This window comes from Hyperoodon ampullatus (assembly GCF_949752795.1).
Source record: "Hyperoodon ampullatus genome assembly, chromosome: 18".
Lineage (NCBI taxonomy): Eukaryota > Metazoa > Chordata > Mammalia > Artiodactyla > Ziphiidae > Hyperoodon > Hyperoodon ampullatus.
In genome coordinates, this window is record NC_136931.1 from 18,441,907 (window position 1) to 18,463,047 (window position 21,141).

The 21,141-nt window shown below is 49.2% G+C and overlaps 1 protein-coding gene across 5 annotated transcripts in view; it reads right to left on the reverse strand.

Annotated features, from left to right (window-relative positions):
• Window positions 1-3,364: 3,364 nt before the first annotated feature.
• The window catches only part of CDH3 (cadherin 3), a 44,380-nt gene continuing 26,603 nt past the window's right edge, over window positions 3,365-21,141 (reverse strand). For 2 of the 5 annotated variants that reach the window (XM_079723579.1, XM_079723578.1), the window contains exons 3-16: window positions 20,729-20,808; window positions 19,387-19,512; window positions 19,001-19,156; window positions 18,774-18,918; window positions 17,331-17,497; window positions 16,547-16,675; window positions 15,441-15,626; window positions 13,760-14,001; window positions 13,232-13,377; window positions 12,214-12,438; window positions 8,905-9,111; window positions 6,389-6,519; window positions 5,873-6,019; window positions 3,365-4,242 (exon numbers count right to left, since the gene is read on the reverse strand). In XM_079723579.1, the coding sequence (XP_079579705.1) occupies window positions 4,033-4,242; window positions 5,873-6,019; window positions 6,389-6,519; window positions 8,905-9,111; window positions 12,214-12,438; window positions 13,232-13,377; window positions 13,760-14,001; window positions 15,441-15,626; window positions 16,547-16,675; window positions 17,331-17,497; window positions 18,774-18,918; window positions 19,001-19,156; window positions 19,387-19,512; window positions 20,729-20,808 (2,297 nt within the window). In that variant the 3' untranslated portion in view covers window positions 3,365-4,032. Of the gene's footprint in view, window positions 4,243-5,872; window positions 6,020-6,388; window positions 6,520-8,904; window positions 9,112-12,213; window positions 12,439-13,231; window positions 13,378-13,759; window positions 14,002-15,440; window positions 15,627-16,546; window positions 16,676-17,330; window positions 17,498-18,773; window positions 18,919-19,000; window positions 19,157-19,386; window positions 19,513-20,600; window positions 20,812-21,141 lie in introns of all 5 variants that reach the window. The other 3 variants (XM_079723576.1, XM_079723577.1, XM_079723575.1) reach the window with 3 other exon arrangements.

Genomic DNA, 21,141 nt, shown 5'->3' on the forward strand with positions numbered 1-21,141 from the left:
TGGAGATAAAGGAGCAGGACCCTGTCAGCCTGTCAGCCACCACCACAGCAGTGATAAGAACAACACAGGAGCAGCGTTCCTGAGCCAAGCACCCTTCTAAGCACTTCACAGATACTGACGCATTTACTCCTCCACCTTCCAGGTGAAGAAAGTGAGGTACAGAAAGGTTAAGTGATTAGCCTAAGTCATCATGCCTGGAGGTGCTGGGATTTGAACCTGTGCCCAGAACCACGCCTCCTCCTGGGTGGATTATATTCGTGGGAGGTGGGAGGTAGGCTCTGCCTTTAGCCAGAAGGAGTGGAGCCCCCAGTGAGTCTGGAACTGGACACAAAGGGTGTGGGCTGCCCAAGGGGCTTCCCAGGGTGACTGACTGCCCCCACCCTTTCAATGGCAGGACCATTGCCCAGCTGACCTCAGGCGCCCCCCCTTACTGGCCATCCCTCAGCATTTCCCTACCTGGGTCTTCTTGCTGCATCCCTGTGTGGGCCTGTGGTTAAGGAAAGTCCATGTCTAGCATAGGAAGCCAGGAATTTGAGGCCTCGGCTACTTGCCAACCTTCTGGGGATGAAAGCCATCCCCTCAGGCCCCTTCAGGGACTGGCAAAGCCCACCTGGTGAGATGGCTCCTATCTTCAGCCTTTTGGGGAGGAAAAAAGAGATTGTCAGGTCAGCCACCAGGGAAAAGGCATGGTGAGAAGTGAGGCCCGGGCTCTGCCCATCTCTGCCCCGCTGGAGAGATCCTGGGGAGTCCCTGCTTTTGGAACCTCTATCTTTTCCAATCTGAAAAATGACAGGGGTAGATTGGGGGCGATTTTCAAAATGCTCTGCATTTGGGTTCTTAAGGAGAAGCACTGGGAGGATGAGGCCAAAGGCAGGTCTCTGGGCACCCTGACCCCTTCTTCCCACAGATTTACTTCAATTATTTTCTTTGTTGGGTTCTGCAACTTTGGCTTTAAGTCTGGGGTAAAATCATTTAATAGAATGAGCCTGAGGGGTCCTTTCAGCACCAACCCGTCTGAACCCTGCACTTAGAATTAGGCGGCCTCGATCACAACCAGGACCACAGACCCCCTCAGCCCTCCCCAGTTGTTGGAGGGCTGGCTTTTTTCTTTTTCGGCTATACTGCGTGGCACGCAGGATCTTAGTTCCCCGACCGGGGAGCGAACCCGCACCCCCTGTAGCGGAAACACGGAGTCTTAACCACTGGACCGCCAGGGAAGTCCAAGAAGGCTGGCTTTGAAGCATGTGAAGAGATGGATGCTCCAGGGAATTTATTTTATCATTATTAAGGGCGAAAAACTAGAAGCACTAATGTCCATGGATGGTAGTAAGATTAAATACATGCCAGCACATCCAAACTAGATGCGATGGAGACAATAAGGCAATCCTTTTATGTCCTGTTATGAAAAGATATAATGCAAAATGTGTATGTAATGTATAGGGAGGAAAAGATTGGAAGGATGCACGTTCAACTGTTAGACCTCAAAATGTGAAAGATTCACATTCAGGGTAGGCAAAGCAAACATGCAGGTGGTCCCCATTGGTATGGCGGGCCACACTGGTTGCTTACAGTTAGCACTCACTCTGAGCGGTTAGCACTGGAGACCTACCAGCTGCAAATAGTTTGACTTATTATTATAGGCCCTAAAGACCAGAGTCCATTTTGCAGATGAGACGCAGGCCCCGAGTGAGAGTGACATAACGTGCATCCGCAGGTCGCAAGTGAGAGAGTGACATAACATCCATCCCCGTCACACAGCCCAGGCTCGTTCCTTCCAGATCACTCAGAGGCTGGTGGCGGGTTCCATCACCAAGGGAATCCAGATTCACCCGCAGAGACGAGGCTTGGCTAGGAAAGGCTGCTTTTTCTCCTCCACTCCCTCCAAAAATCTCAGGGGAGGAAAGCCAGCCTGGACAGTGGCTCCTTGGTTTTATTATTAGTCTCAGCTGAAGATAGGGTTTCAGGCTTTATTCAGGCTTCTCAGAGAGGCGTTTAAGATAAGGGGCAGCAGGTGTTTGCTGGTTGAGACACCTAATCCTCCCCACACAGCCTTAGCAGTAGTAGCAGCAGGGCCCTGTTAGAGGGGAAGCTGAGGCTGCGGGAGCCAGAGGCTGCAGCTTGAGGGAGAGGCAGGAGGTGCTGTGACCGTGGGCTCAGGTGCTACGGTCGGGTGAGGAGCTTTCTTAGCAGACTCAGTTCCCTTTAAACTTCCCCATCCAGGGTCTGAGGCTTCAGGACACCCACGGCCTCACGCTTCAGAGCCTTGGTCTTAAACTCACAGGTGCATCAGAATCACCTGGAAGGCTTGTTAGAAAAGATTGCAGGGTCCTGCTTGCAGAGTTTCTGATTCGGCAGGCGATGCTGACACTGCTGGTCCAGGAACCGCACGTGGAGTACCATTGCTTTAAAGAGTCACTCCTGCAGGAAGGACACATTGATTTCAACTTCAGCGACATTTTCAGCTTCACTTTGGATTCTTTTCTTCTGGTTCATTGCAAAGACAAATTTAAAACTTCGCTTTAACAAGACACACATGGAATCCCTGCTGCCTCTTCATCCTTATTCCTGCATCTGTGCCCTGGTGTTGTCAGGAATGTTCCAATTTCATTGACATCCTGGGTGAGTTCTCTAATTTTCTGTCTGGCTTGATTTTGATGATGATCAGGCGTCGTTTAAAAAAAACACAATGAGGCCATTCTTTAAAGAAGGAAGATCCCCTCAGAGGGTGATTATGAGGATTTGTTTAAAGGAAGTAATTGAAGTTAAGGGCTGTTTGGCTCTAAAAAGTACTGAATAAATGGTAGCTGTTACCAGTGAACACAAATAGTGCTTACCATGTGCCAGATGTTAATTCACTTAATCTCCATAAAAACTCCCCATTTTATACATGAAAAATCTGAGGCAGGTAGAGGTTAAGGGACTTGCTGGGAAGGAGCGGAGCCGGATCCTCCCCACTCCCTGCCTTTCGACACAGAGCCCACAGCACAGGAGAGGAAATCTTCACGTACTGCACCACGTACGTGTGCGGTCACTGGTCCAGAAAAGACATCGCCTGCAGCCCTGGTGCCGCTAAGCCCAGGGGTAAGCAAGTTAACGGTTCTCACAGAGATAGCAGTTTTGAATCTGTAGGGAGGAGAGCAGAAGGTTTGCCCCTACCTGGGCCTGTCAACAGATCCTGAGCTTCCTCTACCATCAGGAGGAAGCTAGGCGGAAGCCCGCAGGGCTAAAAGCATTTTCTCCCCCTTGCACAACTCTGAAAGTTCTAGAAAACCACTGAATTGTACACTTTAAATAGGTAAATGATATGGTGTGTGAATTATACGTCAATAAACTGCTATTAAAAAAAAAGTTCACTCCCCTGGCACCTCTGGGAAAAGTTCCTTTAATAAAAAAGTTCTAGTACATTTACAGCATTGTCATCACCCTTCCTCTACAGCACTCGATAGGGAAAGTAAAAAATAAAGGACCACCTAAACACGCTCGGTATAAAAACGCAGTAATCCATTCAAACAGGAGGCCTCGGGACCCAGAGATCAGAGAGAAATGCAATGCGTGAGGGCACGTGAGCCAGGTAGCTCTGGCCTGGGCTTCTGGAGGACCCCAGGGGCGGCTGAGGACCTGGTTCTAACTTTTTGAAAATAGCATTAAAAAAAAAAAAATCCAGATTGCAATAAGAGGCCTCTTTCTAAGGAGGAGGGTCCATTCCAGAGAGAACGTCAACATGGGGCAGTCAGAGTCGGTCCAGGCCCAGTACACAGGGCTGAGCATCTTACGGCAGGGGAGAGACTCCTGGAAATTCGGCAACCCTGGCCGAGGCTAAGAGGTTTTCACTGTTGAAATCAAACTGCCCGGGTCCCTCCATGCTGAAAGGCTTAGAAACCTGCCCCTTTAACGTCACGCCTCTTCCCTCCAAGTTGCTAAGGCTACTTCTTAACAAGCTTCGAAGTCCCTGGCCGAGGTGGGGATGGAGACCCCTTGGAGATGCAGCTGCGGGCCTGGTGTTTAGGCCCCCGGCGGTGCAGGCGGGGAGGCCTAGTCGTCCTGGCCCCCGCCATACATGTCTGCCAGCTTCTTGAAGCGGCTGCCCCATTCGTTCAGATAGTCGTAGTCTTGGTCCTGGTCTGAAGCTGAGGAGGTGAGCGAGCTCAGGGAGGCGGCATCGGAGCCGCTGCCCTCATAGTCGAACACCAACAGGGAGTCATAGGGCGGGGCCGTGGGGTCCGTGTTGGCCGCCTTCAGGTTCTGGGGGACAGAGAGCAGGGGGTTAGGAGCTGCGGGATCAGACACCTGGCAGCTGTGGGAGCCCTGGCAAGTTAACTGAGCCTGCATTTCTTCATCTGCGAAGCCAGCTCTCCCCTCCTTTAAGGTTTTGAAGGTTGAAACTGAAATAATGCACATAAATCCTCAGCACAGGGCCCAGCCTAGAGCGAGTGCTCAGTGTGACAGGCCAGCAGTTCAGGGTGGGGGCTCTGAAATCAGACTGCACACACGATGTGTAAACTTAACCTCTCCATGCCATCTCTAAAATGGGAAGACTTCTTGTAGTTTTAGAGGAATAAATGAATATACGTAAATATAAAAACACTTATTAGCGTAGTACCCGGCATATAGTGGAACACTATTTCCTCATTTGTGAAATGAGGAAGACAACAGGATTCCTACTCTGCAGAGTTGATGCAGGCAGGCATTAATTGAGACAGTATCTGCAAACTGTCCAACACAGATATTCCGGAAACTGTCTTCATCTAACTGGAGGGAAAATCTCCTGGTTATTTGGCTCCAAGGCAAAGTTGCCCTGAGCAACTTTCCCCAGCCACTTCTGTTTTTGCACAGGATTCTCAAATATGCTCAGGCTAAAGAAGAGCGTCTGACCACCAGGCTATTTCTAGAAAGCAAGAAAGGTAAGAAGGGTTCAACCCAAAGTGAGGTATCCTGACCACCCATTCAGCTCTGTGCCCACTGCTGCTTCCCTGAACTCCCCAAATCCATCCATCCTCCCCTCCTTCCTTCTTTCCTCCCTCCCCTCCCATCCCTCCCTCTTCCTTCCCTCCCTCGTATTAAAAACCTCCTTTTACTGCCTGCTGTCAAGGTACCAGGCTGTGCTAGGGTGATATCACTCATCTTCTATGTACCTAGGTTGTGGTTCTCACAACCCTGGCTATATATCTGATTCCTTTGGGGAACTAAAAAAATATCAGAGCCTAAAATAAATGAATGTCTGGGTCCCAGGCATTGATATTTTTCAAAATTCCTCAGATAAATCAAATATGTGGCCAGAATTGAGAATATCAGAGACACTTAGCTATTAGCAACAGTAGCTATCATTACCTAATACATGTTAGGTACCAGGTCAGCGGTTCCCAAACTTAAATTATCTGGGAATCTTTAAAAGAATTCTGAAGCTCCAGCCACATCCAGATCAATGGAATCACAGTCTCGGGGGGGTGAGTCAGAGGCATCCGTTTTTGATGTTCCCTAGGAGATTCCCTGTGCTAGCACTGTTCCAAGTGATCATGCATCCAATCCCTAAAGCACCCTACGACAGAGGACACCAACTTCGCTCCAGATTGGAATCACCTGAGATCTTTAAAAATTCAAATCCAGGGAGTCTGGCTCCAGAGTTTTCTCCTGACAACCACTATATTTGCTGAATAAAGAAGTAATTCCTAACCTATTCTTAACCACTCTGAAACTTAGGGTTTTATGGAGGAGGAACAGAAGCCCAGAAGTTACTCAAATATGCCAGAGGTCACACAGCAGGTTGGAGGTAGAGTCAGGATTTGAACCCAGAGCCAAGACTCCAAGCCCGTCTGTGCTCATGCTGCTGCTGCTTGAATAAAGGGCTGCCCTAGGATGGCCCCCCATGCCTCACCTCGATGATGAAGTTGCCGATTTCATCTGGGTTGGCTGGCCGTGGACGGTATGTGGGTGTGGGGATGAAGGTTGGTGCCACATCGTTGCGGAGAACCAACTCAGGCCGGGCCTCCAGGCCCCGGTGGAGTTGGGTGATGTCATAGTCCTTCATGAAAGGGGAAGGTCATGGGATGGAGAAGGACCCTTCCACTCCCCCCGTTTACATTTCACCCTAGTTCCGTACCATTTGGATGTTCCGGTTCATGGGTAGGTCTTAGAAGACAGATAATGTCAGAGATCTCTGAAAGCCCTAGTTTCCAAACCCCCTCCTCCCCAGTTAAGCACAGGTTCAAGGTCAAGGTGGCTGGGGCCAAAGAGACTAGAGCCATGGACCAGACACCCTCTCAGAAGATGGATGCTTCAGACCAGGGTCTGGTTGACGCAGCTGACATGGTTAATTGGTTGACCCAACCATCCCTGCCAGTGGCTATGGGGGCCATCCACCTCCCGACCCCCAGACCCCCCAGTGCCCCACCTGGTCCTCCTCGCCACCCCCCTCTTCGCCGTAGTAGAAGACGTTGTCACGGGTGTCGTCTTCTGGGAGCAGAAGGGGCTCCTTGATCTTCCGTTTCTTTCTCACCAAAAACAGGAGCACCAGCAGGAGGACTGCAAGAGATGGGGAGTTTGAATATTCACCCCCCAACAACCACACGGCTGGCCAGGACCCACAAACCCCCAGAGCCCCATCTAATTCTAGACCCCTCTACTCAGTAGCCAGAGCTTAACACACTTCAGTGGCCCCCTTGCACCTAGGAAAATCCCTGACTCCTCATCAAGGCTACAAGACTGGCCCCTGCCTGTCTCCAACCCTCCCTGCCACCCAAGTCTAGTCACATTGGCCTCCTCGGGGTTCCTCAAATATACCCAGCAGTCTCCCACTTCAGAACCTTCAACCAGGCTCGTGCCTCACCTGGAACACTCTCTATGCATATGCATGGCTCTCACCCTTGAGCTCTCAGCTTAAAATCACCTCCTCCTACTGGCATTCTGACTTCATTCCCCCACCTGTAATTCTGTATCATTTTACTGTCAGTCTTCCCATATTGGTGGTACTGGTCCTTAAGGAAATCCTCCTTAGTGGGGATGGGAATCTCCCAGCAGATGTTACTTTTCAACATGACTCTGTTTCAGTCACTAGGTGTCCTCTAATAACCATAGACTTTAAGTTAAAAGCAAGACAGTGCAACTTTGATATAATGCAGTAATGTGAACTTAGGTGCAAATGCTATTTTGGAATTTTAAGAGAGGGACTAGGTTTTAGTAATATGGTTTGAAAGACTGACAGTCTATTTGGACACAGTGGGGACTGGCCAGCTAGCGCCTAGTTGCTCGCCTTACCCCCAGTTAATCCCATATGAGGAGGGTACTGCCTGGCCCTCTCTATGGCTGTTTAATGTAAGAGGACAGAGCCACTGTTTAGCTTTATCCCTTTTTTTGCCTGCCGGTGGAACCACTGTCTCCCTCTGGCCAGACAAAACTGACCTAGCCTTCTTTGGGAGTCCATGGGTTCTCAGGATGCACACCCTCTGTGGGCTAGACTGTGACCCCTCCCTCACCTTTTCCTTCCCCCTGGGTCTGAGGAAAGGCAGGAGGCAACCCGGACTTCTCACCTGCACCCAAAGCTTATATATCCAGCTGCCTACTGATACCTCCATTTGGACTCTTCCCACGGTCCTTCCCAAATTGGTTAATGGAAGCTCCATGTTTCTACTTGTTCAGGCCTCGGAATCATAGATGGCTCTTTTCCTCATACCACATATGAATCTGAATCGATTCCACCTTGAAACATGACCACCTCTCCCTCTGCCACCCTGGGTCTGAGTCACAACTACCATCTCACCCCTAGATTACGGCAGTGGCTCCATATGGCAATCTGTCCCCACCCTTGGGGCCCTCTACAGCCTGTTCAGTAGGAATCCTAGAAAATTCGAGTCAAATCACATTGCTCCTCTGCTTCAATCCCGATGGCTTCCCATTTCAACCAGAGTGCTTACAATAACCTACAAGGCCCAACACACTGCTCCGCCACACCCAGCACTTCTCCGACCTCATCTCATCTCTTACTCTTCTCCCTCCTGCTTTTTCCATCCCAGTCATTGCTGTTTCCACACACAAAGCACAGAGCTGCCTCAGGGCCTTTGCACTTGATGTTCCCTAGATATCTGCACGATTTGCTTGCTCACCTCTTTCAGGTCTTTACTCAAATATCCCCTTCTCTGTAAGGCTACTTCTTGCCCACCCTACTTAAAATGGCAGACCTCCTCCCGCGACCTTCTTTTAATCCATAGCAACACCTATTTCTCTGCCAGATTATTTGTTGTCTGCTCTCTGCACTGGAAAGTAAGCTCCATGAAGGCAGGGACTGGTCTGTTTTGTTAAGTGTTGCACCCTCAGCACCTAACACAGTGCTTGCTACACAGTATGATGACTAATTAAAGCTTGGCCTTGTATTCGTATGTGATTGAATGCACGTTTTCTGTGTAAGGACAATTCAGAGAGTGAAAAAAGCAAATGTGATAGGTTCTACCTTTAGAGCAAAGAAATTAGTTTTTAACTAAACATTTCTGCTCACTAGACCAATGGCTCTCAAGCTCTAACATGCATCAGAATCCCCTGAAGGGCTTGTTAAAACACAGATGACCGGGTCTTACCCCTAAGCTTCTGAATCAGTAGGTCAGGAGTGGGCCAGAGAATTAGCCTTTCTAACAAATTCCTGGTGATGCTAACTCTGTTGGTTGGAGACCATGACTTCAGAACCACTGCTCTAGCCACTAGATGATCTGACAGCAGGGTCGAGTCTGCTCCCCAATGTATCCCCAAAGCCTGACACCTTCCAGAACCTCCATAAACATCTATGGATTGAATGACACTCCCGGAATTAAGAGTATAAGGAACAGTTGCGCATTGTTGGTGGCCCCTTAGTCTGTGAAGTTCAGGGTAGAATCAGGTCTTCTATCCTGTCCTCGGAAGGGGAAGGGTGCCGGCACTCACACAGCAGAGCCAGGACAGCACCCAGGATGGGGAGGAGGAAACTCCCCTTCCAGCGTTCAGGGCAGGTCTCCACGTGGCCGTGGCAGTCACACACGGTGGCCCTGATCACCGTCAGCTGGTCCTTGTCGCCGTGGTCGGACAGAGAAAGGTACACATCGTATGTGTCTTGCTTCAGGAACTTCTTCAGGGACAAGGCCACTGTGTCTCCTGGAGTGGACAGATAATTATTCATCTCAGGAAACCACAAATGGTGGGAACCGAGCACACCATAACGGAGGTTTGAGGAGGCAGCCTCTGCATCTGGGCAACAGGAAGCAATATCCCCAAAGCACACTAAACCAAGTGTTAAAAACTGATATTTGACCAAAGCCAAATTTACCACTGTGGAAAGGATTATTTGGATAGAAGAATAAATTCATCACTTTATTTAAAATAAATCAATAATCACAGCATTTTTTAAATACGATGTTTTTAAAAAGTCATGGCATGTAGAGCCAATAATTTCTCAGTACCATTAGCTGCTAGATTATTCCTTGCCACAAAACAAACAAACATTGTTCTTCCTAAAAGATAGCTAACCCAATCTTTTAATATTTACATTAACTGGCCACCTGTTTTCCTATTTGAAAGTTCACTACCATTTATTACTGCAGCATTTTGCTCTTGCAGTAGTAAATATAGTGTTTATACCTCAACTGTATGATAGAATTTCAGTTTCTGAAACACGTATATTCTGAGTGAGCATCAATTATTAATAAATCCAAACGCATATGACTTGGTGATGTAACTGATGTTGTTAAGCAGATCAGAGAGGGTGCTAACCTGTGTTATCCCAGCATTAGTGACAGCACACAAGTTCAGAGATGCCGGCAGTGAGGCTGCAACGGGCACTGTGCTAACCAGCCTTCAAAGGCCCGGGGCGGGCAGCAGGCAGCCACAGAGCAGAAGCCAAGCCTCAGTGCAACGGGTACCACTCTGGGGAGGGTGTGCAGCACTCCTGGAGTGGGGAGGGGGGCTGTGTTTGTGGGTGAGAAATATAGGGTCAGAGGCCTCTCTGAAGAAAGGCCTTCAGTTTAGACCCAAGTTTCTCAAAGAGGGCGCTATTAGCTTGGGTGGAACTATTCTTCATCATGAGGAACCTTCCCAAGCATTCAAGTCCTCACCACTAAATGTTAGTAGTGTCCCCCCATCACTGGGACATTCAGAAACAACCCCACGTTTCTAGCCCACCCACCCTCAGGCTTGCTGGCCTATTTCAGCAGTGACTAGGAGCCATTTTCAGTTCAAAGGCTCTGCACGCTCGCTGGGACCCTCTTAGTTAAAAGGCCAGAAGGGAGAATTCACCCTGTTGCCACTCAGCAGCGGCAGGCAGAGAGAGTTCTGTAGGCTGAATGTTTGGTCTACCAAGTGGAGAGGCCAACATGGGGTATTTCACCCAAACATCCCTCCTGCTATCCTGTTCCCACGCTGGAGGGCTGAGTTCTCAGCTGATGATGGTGCTGGTGGCAGCATCAGTGATTAAACTGACACTTACTATGTGCCAAGCCCAACTTTGACATAGACCCCAACTTTAAGAGGCAGGTTCTGTTATCCTCATTTTACAAATGCAGACATTGAAGCTTAGGGAGGTCAAGTAAGCAGCCCAAGGTCACAGAGGTGTAGAGTTTGGATTAACTCCTCTGCCAAAAAAAAACACAGTCAGATAGAACAACTAAGTCAAAACCAAGAACCGGGTATCAATGCTAGTATCAGGTGTTGGTACCACTGAGCTTTGGGCATAATGCTCACACTTGACAGAGCCAGATCTGTGACTGTTTGGGAAACAGTGGTGGTGAAGATGGCCACTGGCGTCTACCGAGCACTGATATACCAGACAAGATGCCTTTCAGGCACTCATTTAATCTTCACAGTGATTGTATGGAGGTAGGTATTATTATGGCAGCCTTCTACAAGTAGGGAAACTGCAGAACAGTGAGGTTCAGTAACTTGCCCACAATCACAAACCTGGTCAGTGGAAGGGCTGGATCTTGAACCAAGGCATTCCGGCTCCAGAGTCTACGCTTTGTCAACGATACAGTCAGGGAGGAGAAAAACTGGCTTCTAGGCCACAAGGTGGTGACAGGAGACCAACTTGGGTTCCCTGAAGGAAAGGTGCTGGATATACATCCCCAAATCACAGGAATCATAAAAATGAGACAATATGTGTGTCTGAAGCAGGTCTCCCCAGTCCTTTCTGGGCGGGGCTCAGCAGCAGTAATAGGTACCAGGCATTTCGTTACTTCGGGGCAGAACCTGAATGTTCTGGCTCCCCATTCCCCTCCTGGGGGACTCTAGCCCCAAGAGGAAGAGGAAGAAGCTTTAAACCAGAGTGAGCAGGGTTCCTCCAGGGGCCTTAGTGGCACTTGGGCCTGGATGCATCTTTCTCACACACCTGGGTCCTTGCCCACTTGATGCCAGCAAGTCCCTTCTCCAGTCCTGTGACAACTGAAAAACCACTGAAGGCTGAGGAGCTCCAGGGGGATGGGAAAGAGGAAGGACAGGGAGGTGGCTGGGAGCAGGGATGTGAGGGGGTGAGGGACCCCAGCTTCAATTTCTGCTCCACTGCTTATCCACACTGTGCCCTTGGACACACTATTTAACGTCTCTGAGCCTCATTCTCATCTGTAAATAGGGATAGAAATACTGACCACAGAGGATGGTAGAAATATTAAATATGGAAAAGTACAAAAAGCATCTTGCATATCACCAGGGTTTGATAAATGGTAAGCTGCAAAGCATCCTGGTATGGCAGACTGCCTGCATTCCGATCCTGGGGCCATCATTTTCTAACCATAATGCCCTTGGCAAGATATTTAAGCTTCTGTAAGCCTTGGTTTCCCCATCCGTAAAATGGGTGCACGTGCATGTATGTGTGAGATAACAGTACCTTCTTTACAGGGTTGTTGTGAGGATTAAGTAGCCGAATCTATGTAAAGTGTCTGAAGCGCACATAGCACACAGCAAGCATGCTCAGGCATGTTAGCTGTTATCACCGTGCTGGAGTTCTGACTCCCTCATTATGTGAGAGTGAGAAAGGCACATTCCATCTCTCTGGACCTGTTTTTCCAACTGTACAGGCAGGTGGTTGAGCTAGAATGGTCTTTAAGGGCTCCTGTGGAATTCCAAAGGCTTACACTAAGTTAATAAGCAGCATTTAACTGACATTCTTGAGGAGACTGGTAATTCGGTGACCCACAAGACACTGGGGCAGGAAGGTGTGCCGGGTCTTGGTAGGGGGCAGACACCCATCTGCCACCACCACTCAGTTACCTTTCTCATTGACCTCTGCCGTCCAGTAGATGTCCGAGTCGTGTGTGAGCCGGGCCCGGAAAGGGGAGGTGTGGGGGGACAGGTCTTTGTCTGTGATGTTCAGCACCTGAGGCAAAGGGCTTTGGTTGCAGATGGTGATCTGACGGGGTTCAGGGACTGGGCCATGGTCGTTGACATCCATCAGTGTTAGCAGGAGGGTCCCCGTGCCAGTGGTGGGAGGGCTCCCTGTTCATAATCACACACATGATCTCTTTTCAGCATGTGCCCTTGGTTGGGTTGATGAATCAATATTAAGCTCCCCCAGGACCTACCCAATCAGCCTCAGGAGGGTCCTATTTACTGTCCAACTGTAACCGTTCAAGAGCCTCTGTACACTAGCTTCATTATAGATCAAACCAGTGATGACAAATGCATGGCAAACATACTATCATTCTCATTTTGTGTCCATGGCAGACATTACTAACTGATCACAGCACAGTTGCAGCCATTTCATCCAGACAGCCACTACCAATCTATTACAAAGAGAAACCTATTGGCCACCTTAGGGCTGATGCAGTGTTTGCTGATCAGCTTCAGGGAAGTTTTGCTTCCCAGCCCTGCAGTAACCTCTCGCCTGCCTCCAGGCCTTGGTTCAGTATGTGTCAAATAGAGATGGTAATTACATCATCACCCCCAATCCTGTCATGGTGTGACATCACTAATCAATCATGCCACTTTCCAGGCAGCCCCTTTCAATCATTCACAAGGGGAAAACAACAGGCCAATTCAGGGCTCAGTGAACCCCAAACTTAGGCTGAAAGGAGTCTTCAAGATACCTCCTAACTCCTGGGTCTTAGGGAAATTGAAACCAGCCAACCCTAGGACCACCCTCTAAAAGACCCCTCTGAGAGACCCCTCTGACCTCCCAGCTAGGATTGCTGACACCGCTTCCCCACACCACACTCTGTCTGTGGAGGAGACATGCTGTGTCCTCGGCTCCAAAGGCGCTCATGTGGAGGGGCTGGGAGGAAGCTCTCACCATCGTCCGTGGCCAAGACCATGACTTCGTAGATGTTGGTCCTCACAAACTGCTCATCCTCACGGTCCAAGACCCCTGCAGCAGTGACCTGCCCACTGTCTGGGTCCATTGCTAGCCACCCTGCCGGGTCTCTCAGGATGTGGTAGCTGGAGCAGAAAAGTTGAGAAGAATCACACTCAGAATACTCAGAGTTCTGGAGTCATCATTCAAAACCTCCTCATGCCAACTGGCAGAGGGTTTCATAGGACTCAGGGCTCCTAAGCAGGATTACGTGGAAAGTGCATCTCACCCCCAAATGGGAGCCTGAGCAGAAGGTGGGGTCCCAGCAGGGACACATGAGAGGAAGCAGGAATACCTGTCCCCTGGACTTCAGCCATGTGGAGGGTAGGAAGGGAAGGCCCTGTACAGGGGTGACGTTCAAAATATTTAATAGTCTTTATGGCAATTAGAACAAATTCTGGCTATAATAAACAACCCATCCAACAGTACCCATGCATTTAGCTGAATTTAAGCCCAGCTCCTATGTACCTGATCTTCTGACTCCCCTTGTCCGGGTCCTGCGCGGTGTAGGTGCAGACAGCCTCGCCGACGGAGATGCCCTCCTGGACCTCGATGACTTTGGAGGGTGGGACGAACACGGGCGGCTCATTCACATCCTCCACATGGACCACTATGGTGGCCGTGGACGTTGGGAGCTTCACCACAAAGGGAGCCTCGTTGATCACTTCAACGTACAGGGTGTGCTGGTTTTTGGCCTCGAAATCCAAGCCCTGGGACAGAAGAGGAAGGAGGACCTGAGCCGCCATTTTGTGAGGAGGCCCCATGCAGTGCTGTGATGCCAGAAGGAAAGGGCCCACTATGAGGGGCTGGAGGCTCCCACCAGCAACAATACTGCCCCCTCCCTACCCCATAGAGCCTCCTACATTTCCTGAGTGGACATCCAGTGAGGGCTCTCAGACCACCACCCCAAAGGCAACTAGACTAGTAAGCCCTAAGCCTAGAACTGGTTCCCTATGGGGTGATGACACCCCCTAGGGGGTGTTGTAGAAACTTGGAGGAGGCATTTCTAGGTGTCCTAATGACTGGGGATGCCACTGGCATTTACAGGCTGGGGCAGGGACACAAAGAACTGTCCCATATCCCATGTGACTTGCCAATATCACCATGGACATTCATGTATTTATGGGTGTGATGTTCTGTTTATAGTCTAGAATGTGTTTTACATATAAACCGAGTTTTTGGTGTGGTTTTAATTTATACTGAATTTTCCAGGAATGCAACTTCTGAGGGGAGCTTGTAATTTGATTTGTTCAGGCCTTTCCCAAAGTTGTTTATTTGTTGTTCTGGAAAAACATCAATACCACTCGTGATATGAGTTACTAGAGTGACATATAGTATCTACTACATCTGGATGATGAGCAAGAAACTGACCACTTCGTTATGTTTTCTAGTGTACTTGTGCCCAAAGTTTTACATATGGAAATATTATCAGTAACTTTTCCTGTAAAATTCTCCTTTATTTTGCAGTTAGGGCATTCCAGTTTTCTAGAAATTATGTAAGTTAAAGAAGTTATATTATAAATGAGGTTCATTTCACACTGTGAAAGGGGTGTTACAAAGTTTTGGTTGCAAGGAGGGGACAGCCTTTAAAGTATTCTATAAAGCCCCACTTCTCAAACTGGGCCATTCTTCATAATAAACCAGGAGGTAAAAGAAATCAAAGAAAGATTGGACCCATCTTCTTGAAGCATCAATTTTATTAAAAGACTTTTTGAGAGGCAAGGGTATGCCTAACTACTAAGTAATTTAAAACATTTTACTATCCAAACACCTAGATGTGAATTATGGATTGAATGCAAAATTAGCAAGAATTCCAATAAAACAGAGACCCTCTGTGTAAGACTGACTGGGAGCAGCCACTGGACACTGGGATCTGGGAGGGGGGGCCCACTGATCTGCTTCAATTAGATCAGCAACTCTGTTTTATGAATCTGTTTTATGAACTGGGTCCCTGGGTAAGGTTTAGTTTGAACAAAGGAATTCCCCAACCCAAGAGGAATGGGAGAGTGTTGCAAGCCACTGGCCTGGTACACTCCCTGGTGAGTGGTCCAACGTATGTCTCCCAAGGCAGGTGGTACCCCCTAGTCCTGGAGGCTGCAGACCTGACTGTCCCAGGTGTGGCCCTTGTACAAAGCCCAAACCGACTCACCTTCTTGGTTGTCAGGATACCCTGGTTGCTCTCAGGGTGGGTGGTGATGGTAAAATGGTCCCCGTTGTCACCTTCCACGATGCGGTAGGTAGCCTGCCATGCCGGTGAGTTGGGGGCATCCAGATCGGTCACTGTCAGCCTCAGCAGCTCGTGGCCCACTGCGTTCTCAGGCACATGGGCCTCGTACTGTCAGCGTGGGAAGCACAGCACAGTCAGAGCGTAGAGACTGACCACCTTGAGAGGCTGTTCCACTCTTCACTGGCTGTGAATCCTCCATCCAACTCCAGGGGAGCCCCATGCCGCTCACCCTTTCCGGGACCACCCAACCCACTTATTGGGGTTTCAAGGCATGCATGGATGCAGAACATCCCAAGAGTCAGTCTCACAGCTGCTGGGACAGACCACAGCAATCTTGGGCCTGCTTTCCCTACACCCAGGGGCCTGACGCTCCAGGAATCTCACTGATCTGGGTGCCCAAGGCCTCGCCATTGAGTAGTCACCTATATCTAGCTGAGATCAGAAAGGCATAAGGAAGGTGGCGAGAAGGGCTAGGTGTCTGATTGCTCTGGGGCACTGACCAGGACCTGTTTTTGGAAATTCTAGAACAGGTGGCAAAGATGGGGAAATCAGCTGTTGAGAACAAATTTTTAATCAGGCCTAAACAATGTTTAGCAGTCAGAGTTACCTACAGATGGAAGGGGGTGGGTGTCACCTTGACTGGCACTGAGTCCTCTGTCACGTGAGGTGTACAAGCATTCACTGGGGGAATGTGGGCAGGTATAGGTGTGAGGCAAATTAGGACTTTCCATAACAACAAAGATTTTCATATTGAGCACTTGTGTACCTGGGATTGTGTTAAGAACTGGACATAGATTATTTCATTTAAAGCTGAGAAAAATGCAGCAGGAGACAATGGAATATCATCTCCATTTCACAGATTAGGAAATAGGGCACAGAGAGTTTAGGTAGTTCACCTCAGGTCACATAGCTCACAAGTGCTGGGACTGGGACTTGAAGCAATATAGGCTGGTTCCAGAGTTCCATCAGAAAGGAGACACTTAGTCCTTCATCATCTGACGAGGGAAGAAGGAAGGAAGGGGCATTACCTTCTGGGGCTCAAACACAGGAGCGTTGTCATTGGCATCGAGGATTTCCACTACGGCCATAGCCGTGGTGCTGGAGCCGTCCCCGTTCATGTCCGTAGCCTGAATGGTCAGTGTGTACTCAGGGACTCTCTGAGGAGAAAAGGAGAGTGGAAGTGGAAGGCCACTGCGCGTTGGGCCCAGCCTTGGGTGTACGGGGAGGGAAGCGGAATGTAGTCCTCCCTCTCGGTGTTCTCTTGATTCCTGACCCACTGCTTGCCCACTGCAGGAAAGACCAGAAGCAAAGGGTGGAGGGGGAGCGGAACTGTGGATCCAAACGGTTCTCCTGGGCCTGTCGTGGGATGAAGCCTGGGCATTGCCTCCTGACCCTGGGCGGATGCAGAATGGGAGCTTTGAGTGTGGATTTGGGCAAAGGTATTAATTAGGGAACAGGAGGCAACTCCAATATCCATGGAGCTAATTCTGCTTTGTGGCACACACGGGACAAATCTGGGCAATGTGCGTGCTAAGTGAGCCATTCCGAGAGGACATGAGAAAACCTGAAGAAAGTATTAAAGGTCTGCGTTTTACAGCTGCCTCCTCAGCCTTAACGAGATGGTTTGGCAATGTGCCACTGGCCCCAGGGAGCTGCAGGACATCAACGTGGGACATAGCAGCAGCCATTCCCAGCTGACTTGGGTCCCCACTGCTCTGCCCTGGGCTTTGGGGGCAGAGGCTTCCGCTCTGAGCGTCAGACCCCAGCCTGGGCTAGCCTGGGCAGGCAGCACCTTCCCGAAGGGCCACTTACCTCCCGGTCCAGGCCACTGGAGACGACGCTGATGGTGCCTGTGCTCCGGTGGACCGTGAACATGAGGTCCTTTGGCTCTTGACTATGGATGGAATAAGCAACTACCCCATTGTAGGTATTGATGGCATCGTCCTCGTCCGTGGCTGTCACCTGCATCACAGAAGTGCCTGGAGGGGAGAAGGGCTGATGAGTGAGCAACCTTCCCTTCCAGCTCCTATTCCAGCCTTGCCCACTTCTGGAACTCCGAGAGGCTACACCCTGCTCACTGGCATGGTCCCATGTTCCACTTGTGGAAGAGATTGCTAATTAGTGCCCATTTCCCATTCTCCCCTTCCTTCTTAGAAACATAATCCTCATAATCATTCTAGGCTGAGCACAAGCCCACCGGGAACCAAGACTATTTCGCTTCTTGCAGCTAGCTGTGGCCACGAGACTGAAATCTGACGAATGGGATATACAGCTTTGGGGGAAGCGTTTTTCTGAGTTAAGGGGTTTATTCTTCCCACCCCTTCCCTCCTTCCGGATGTAATGGCCAGAGCTCCAGCAGCAACCATGAGGTAATCTTGGGAATAAAGCCAAAACAGCAGAGCAACGAGATGGAAGGAGCCTAGTTCCCCACACACATTAAAGCACCATTCCAGCCTGGCTTGACCACCTCTAGGCTTCCTCAATACAAAGGGGGAAAAGGTTCCATATTGTTGAAGGTACTGTCTTTCTTCTGGAAATGTCTGTTATGGGCAGCCTAACCAACTCACATTTCTCTGCAATTCTCCACAACTCAGAGACAGAGGGGGAGGAGGAGCCCTCCTCACCAGCACGTCTTTGAGGTCATTAATGTCACCTATTTCTCTAGTCTTTTGCCAGCCCCTCTCACCCTCTTCCCCAGCCTGACAATTCATCTTCTGCTCTCTGTAAACCACATTCTAACACCTCTCAGCCTTTGCCATCCTCCTTGCAGCTGCCATTTCCCCAAAGAACCTCATGTCAGGTGCTTCATATCACACAGCAGTAGGCATGTGTTATTTCTAAACTTCACAGTTCTTTACGGTTGATATTAGCCCCATTTTCAGGTGTGAAGATTGAGGCTCAGAGGTCAAGACCTTGCCCAGGGTCACAGCAGATGAGAGACAAAATCCAGATTCAAATATAGGTCTCTGCAGCTCCAAAGCTGCAGCTGGCTGATCATCTGAAGCTTCTGGGAAATTTTCAAATACACAGATTCTGGAGCTCCACTCCAGGGTCATTCTTATTCAGGGATCTCGGGATGGAGTGGGGGAATCTGGATTTTTAAGAAGATCCCAGGTGATCTGAGGCACAGCCCAGGAAATCAGGTATGAAGGGTTCTTCCAGCCTTTAAGAGTCTGGGCTGATTCCAGAAGTGGACCCAAGGCCAGGTCTGGGCCCAGCAGACCTCTACAGCTGTGCCCTCCCCAGTCCTCTTACCGGGTAGCACCCCTTCCAAGACGCTCCCTCTGAAGACGTCCTGGGTGAACTTGGGCTTGTTGTCATTCTGGTCTGTTACAATGATGGAGATGTTCATGGGCTCTTCCACGGAGGCACCGTTCTCCGACACAGCGTGGCCAAAGAGCTGTAGGTACACAGGCCTGGGGTCAGCCTGGCACTACCCTCCCTGGGGACCTGCTTCTCATTGGATGCTAAAGGTTACTTGCCTCATACTCGGCAATTTTCTCCCGGTCCAGTGGTTTATTCAACAGCAACCAGCCCGTTTCCTTCTCTATGGTGAAGACACCCTCAGGGGGGCTATCTGCCCCAGGCCCCGTGATGCTGTAGAAAATCTTGGTGCCTCTGTCTTTATTAGATTTGAGCTGGAAGCAAAAGAAAATGGCAGCTGACAAAGTGACAAATATCTCATGATTGTAGCAAAGAACCCTCTGTGGGGAGGGGTGGAGAAGCACTGCCTGATTAGAAACTGCTCCCATCAGAGAGTTTCCCTCTGCGGGCCCCAGGGCTCAGCAGCAAGAAACCTCATATTCAGAACTTTGAATGAGAGTCCCTGAAGACACCAATGACTCCCAGGGAGAAGGCACAGTCATACCTGATGCAGCTTCTGGGGGAAGGGACCCTTGCCATTCTCAGGGACAGATATTGGCGGGACCACCCAATCTCTCTTGCGTCTTCGCAAGATACGTTTGGATGGGGAGATCTTCAATGCTTTCCTTTCCTGCAAGGAGAGAAGACCCCTTAACCCAGGTGTGCAAACAACTGGAACATACTCAACATCCTCTCACCTACAGGGGCTCAGGGCAAGGACAGAGGCCCAGATGAGTTTATTGTAAAAGAAAACTTGGAAATAATCTAAGTATTCACTTATAGAGAAGGCCCAATTAAATACACTATAATACATCCATCTAGTGGAAATTGTATACAGCTTGAAAAATAAGGAATGTCTCTCTGTGCTGGCATGGAAAGATCTTTGATATATATCCATACTTAAGTGAAAAAGAACAAGGTATGGAACAGCTTAATGTAGTTTAGTATTTTATTTAACAAACACTTACATAGGGCTTATTATGTGCCAGGCACTGTTCCATCTTTTGTATAAAAGCATGGGAAAATAAGGCATATATTCACATCTGCTTATATACAGACAGTCTGGGGGATACTCGAAGCTTATAAGGGTGGTTATCTGTGAGAAGGGGATAGGCAGTGTACTGATGTATTTTTCAGTGCAAAAAGAAGGTGCAGACATATGAATAGTATGTTAGTTTCACATAAAAGAGGACCGAAAAGTTTATTTTATACCTATACATAATATATAAATATATTTAATATAAATATAGAATACATAAATTAGAAGAAAAGAAACTGGTAACAGGGTTATCTGTGTCTTCTCTTGGAGGGGTAGAGAGGGCATTAGACAGATGGGGAGAAAAAAGGGGAGTTTATTCATTCTATAACTTTTTAATATTTAAAATTTTGAACCGTGTGGATATATTAGCTGTTCAAAAACTTAAATTAGACAAAACAAAGAAATGTGGCCAAGAGCCTCAGGTCCATCTTCCCAAAGGTTCATGAGATTGGCAGTCCTGTGTTGGGATCACCTTCACTTGCAGTTTACCGGCAGGATATGGGAAAGAAGGAAAGGGAGGTGGGACAGGGAATGCAAGGGAGGAAGGGCACTGGGCCATTACTCACAAAGCAGCTCTGGGCCCCCCGGCCTGAATCTGGCGCCCCCTACTGGGCAGCTGCAAGCACTACCCTGCTTAGATGGGTACCCACGCGCACAGCTATGGGCAACTGAGGTCTAACCCTGTGTCCTCTGCAGGGGTAGCATGGCTCACAACAGCCACAGCAACCTCGGCCTCCTGGCCAGCAGCAAGCTGGGCATGCACGGAGAATGTCTTTCTTCTCTCCTGAAGGTGGACATGGTGTTTTACCTGGACTGTTTTGTTGTTCAGAACAGTGAAGTCATCGTCAGTCAGCAGGGCCGACTCTTGCCCAGGGCAGTCCGTGAAAACTACTGTGGGGAAGGGAGGAAAAGAGTATTAGGAAGGAAGGGCTTCTGGAAGATACCCCGTGGGAGCCAAGACCTGACAACAGCCCCCTGACCGGATCAAGGACTATTCCAAGCCACTGGAGAAGGAGACTTGGCTTACTTCCTCTGACCACCAATGTGATCAAATATGAGTTTCAGATGGGCTTCTGAGTTTGGTCTCAAGAGGGCGGACCACTTCGTGGTTTGTGGGCCGAAGAACCAAAATCATAGATATTCAGTGACATTAGCCCCATGGAGTCTCCCGAGACATAGAGTTGACCCAAGGTCATAGCTGGAGGCAGAAGATTTTAAGCA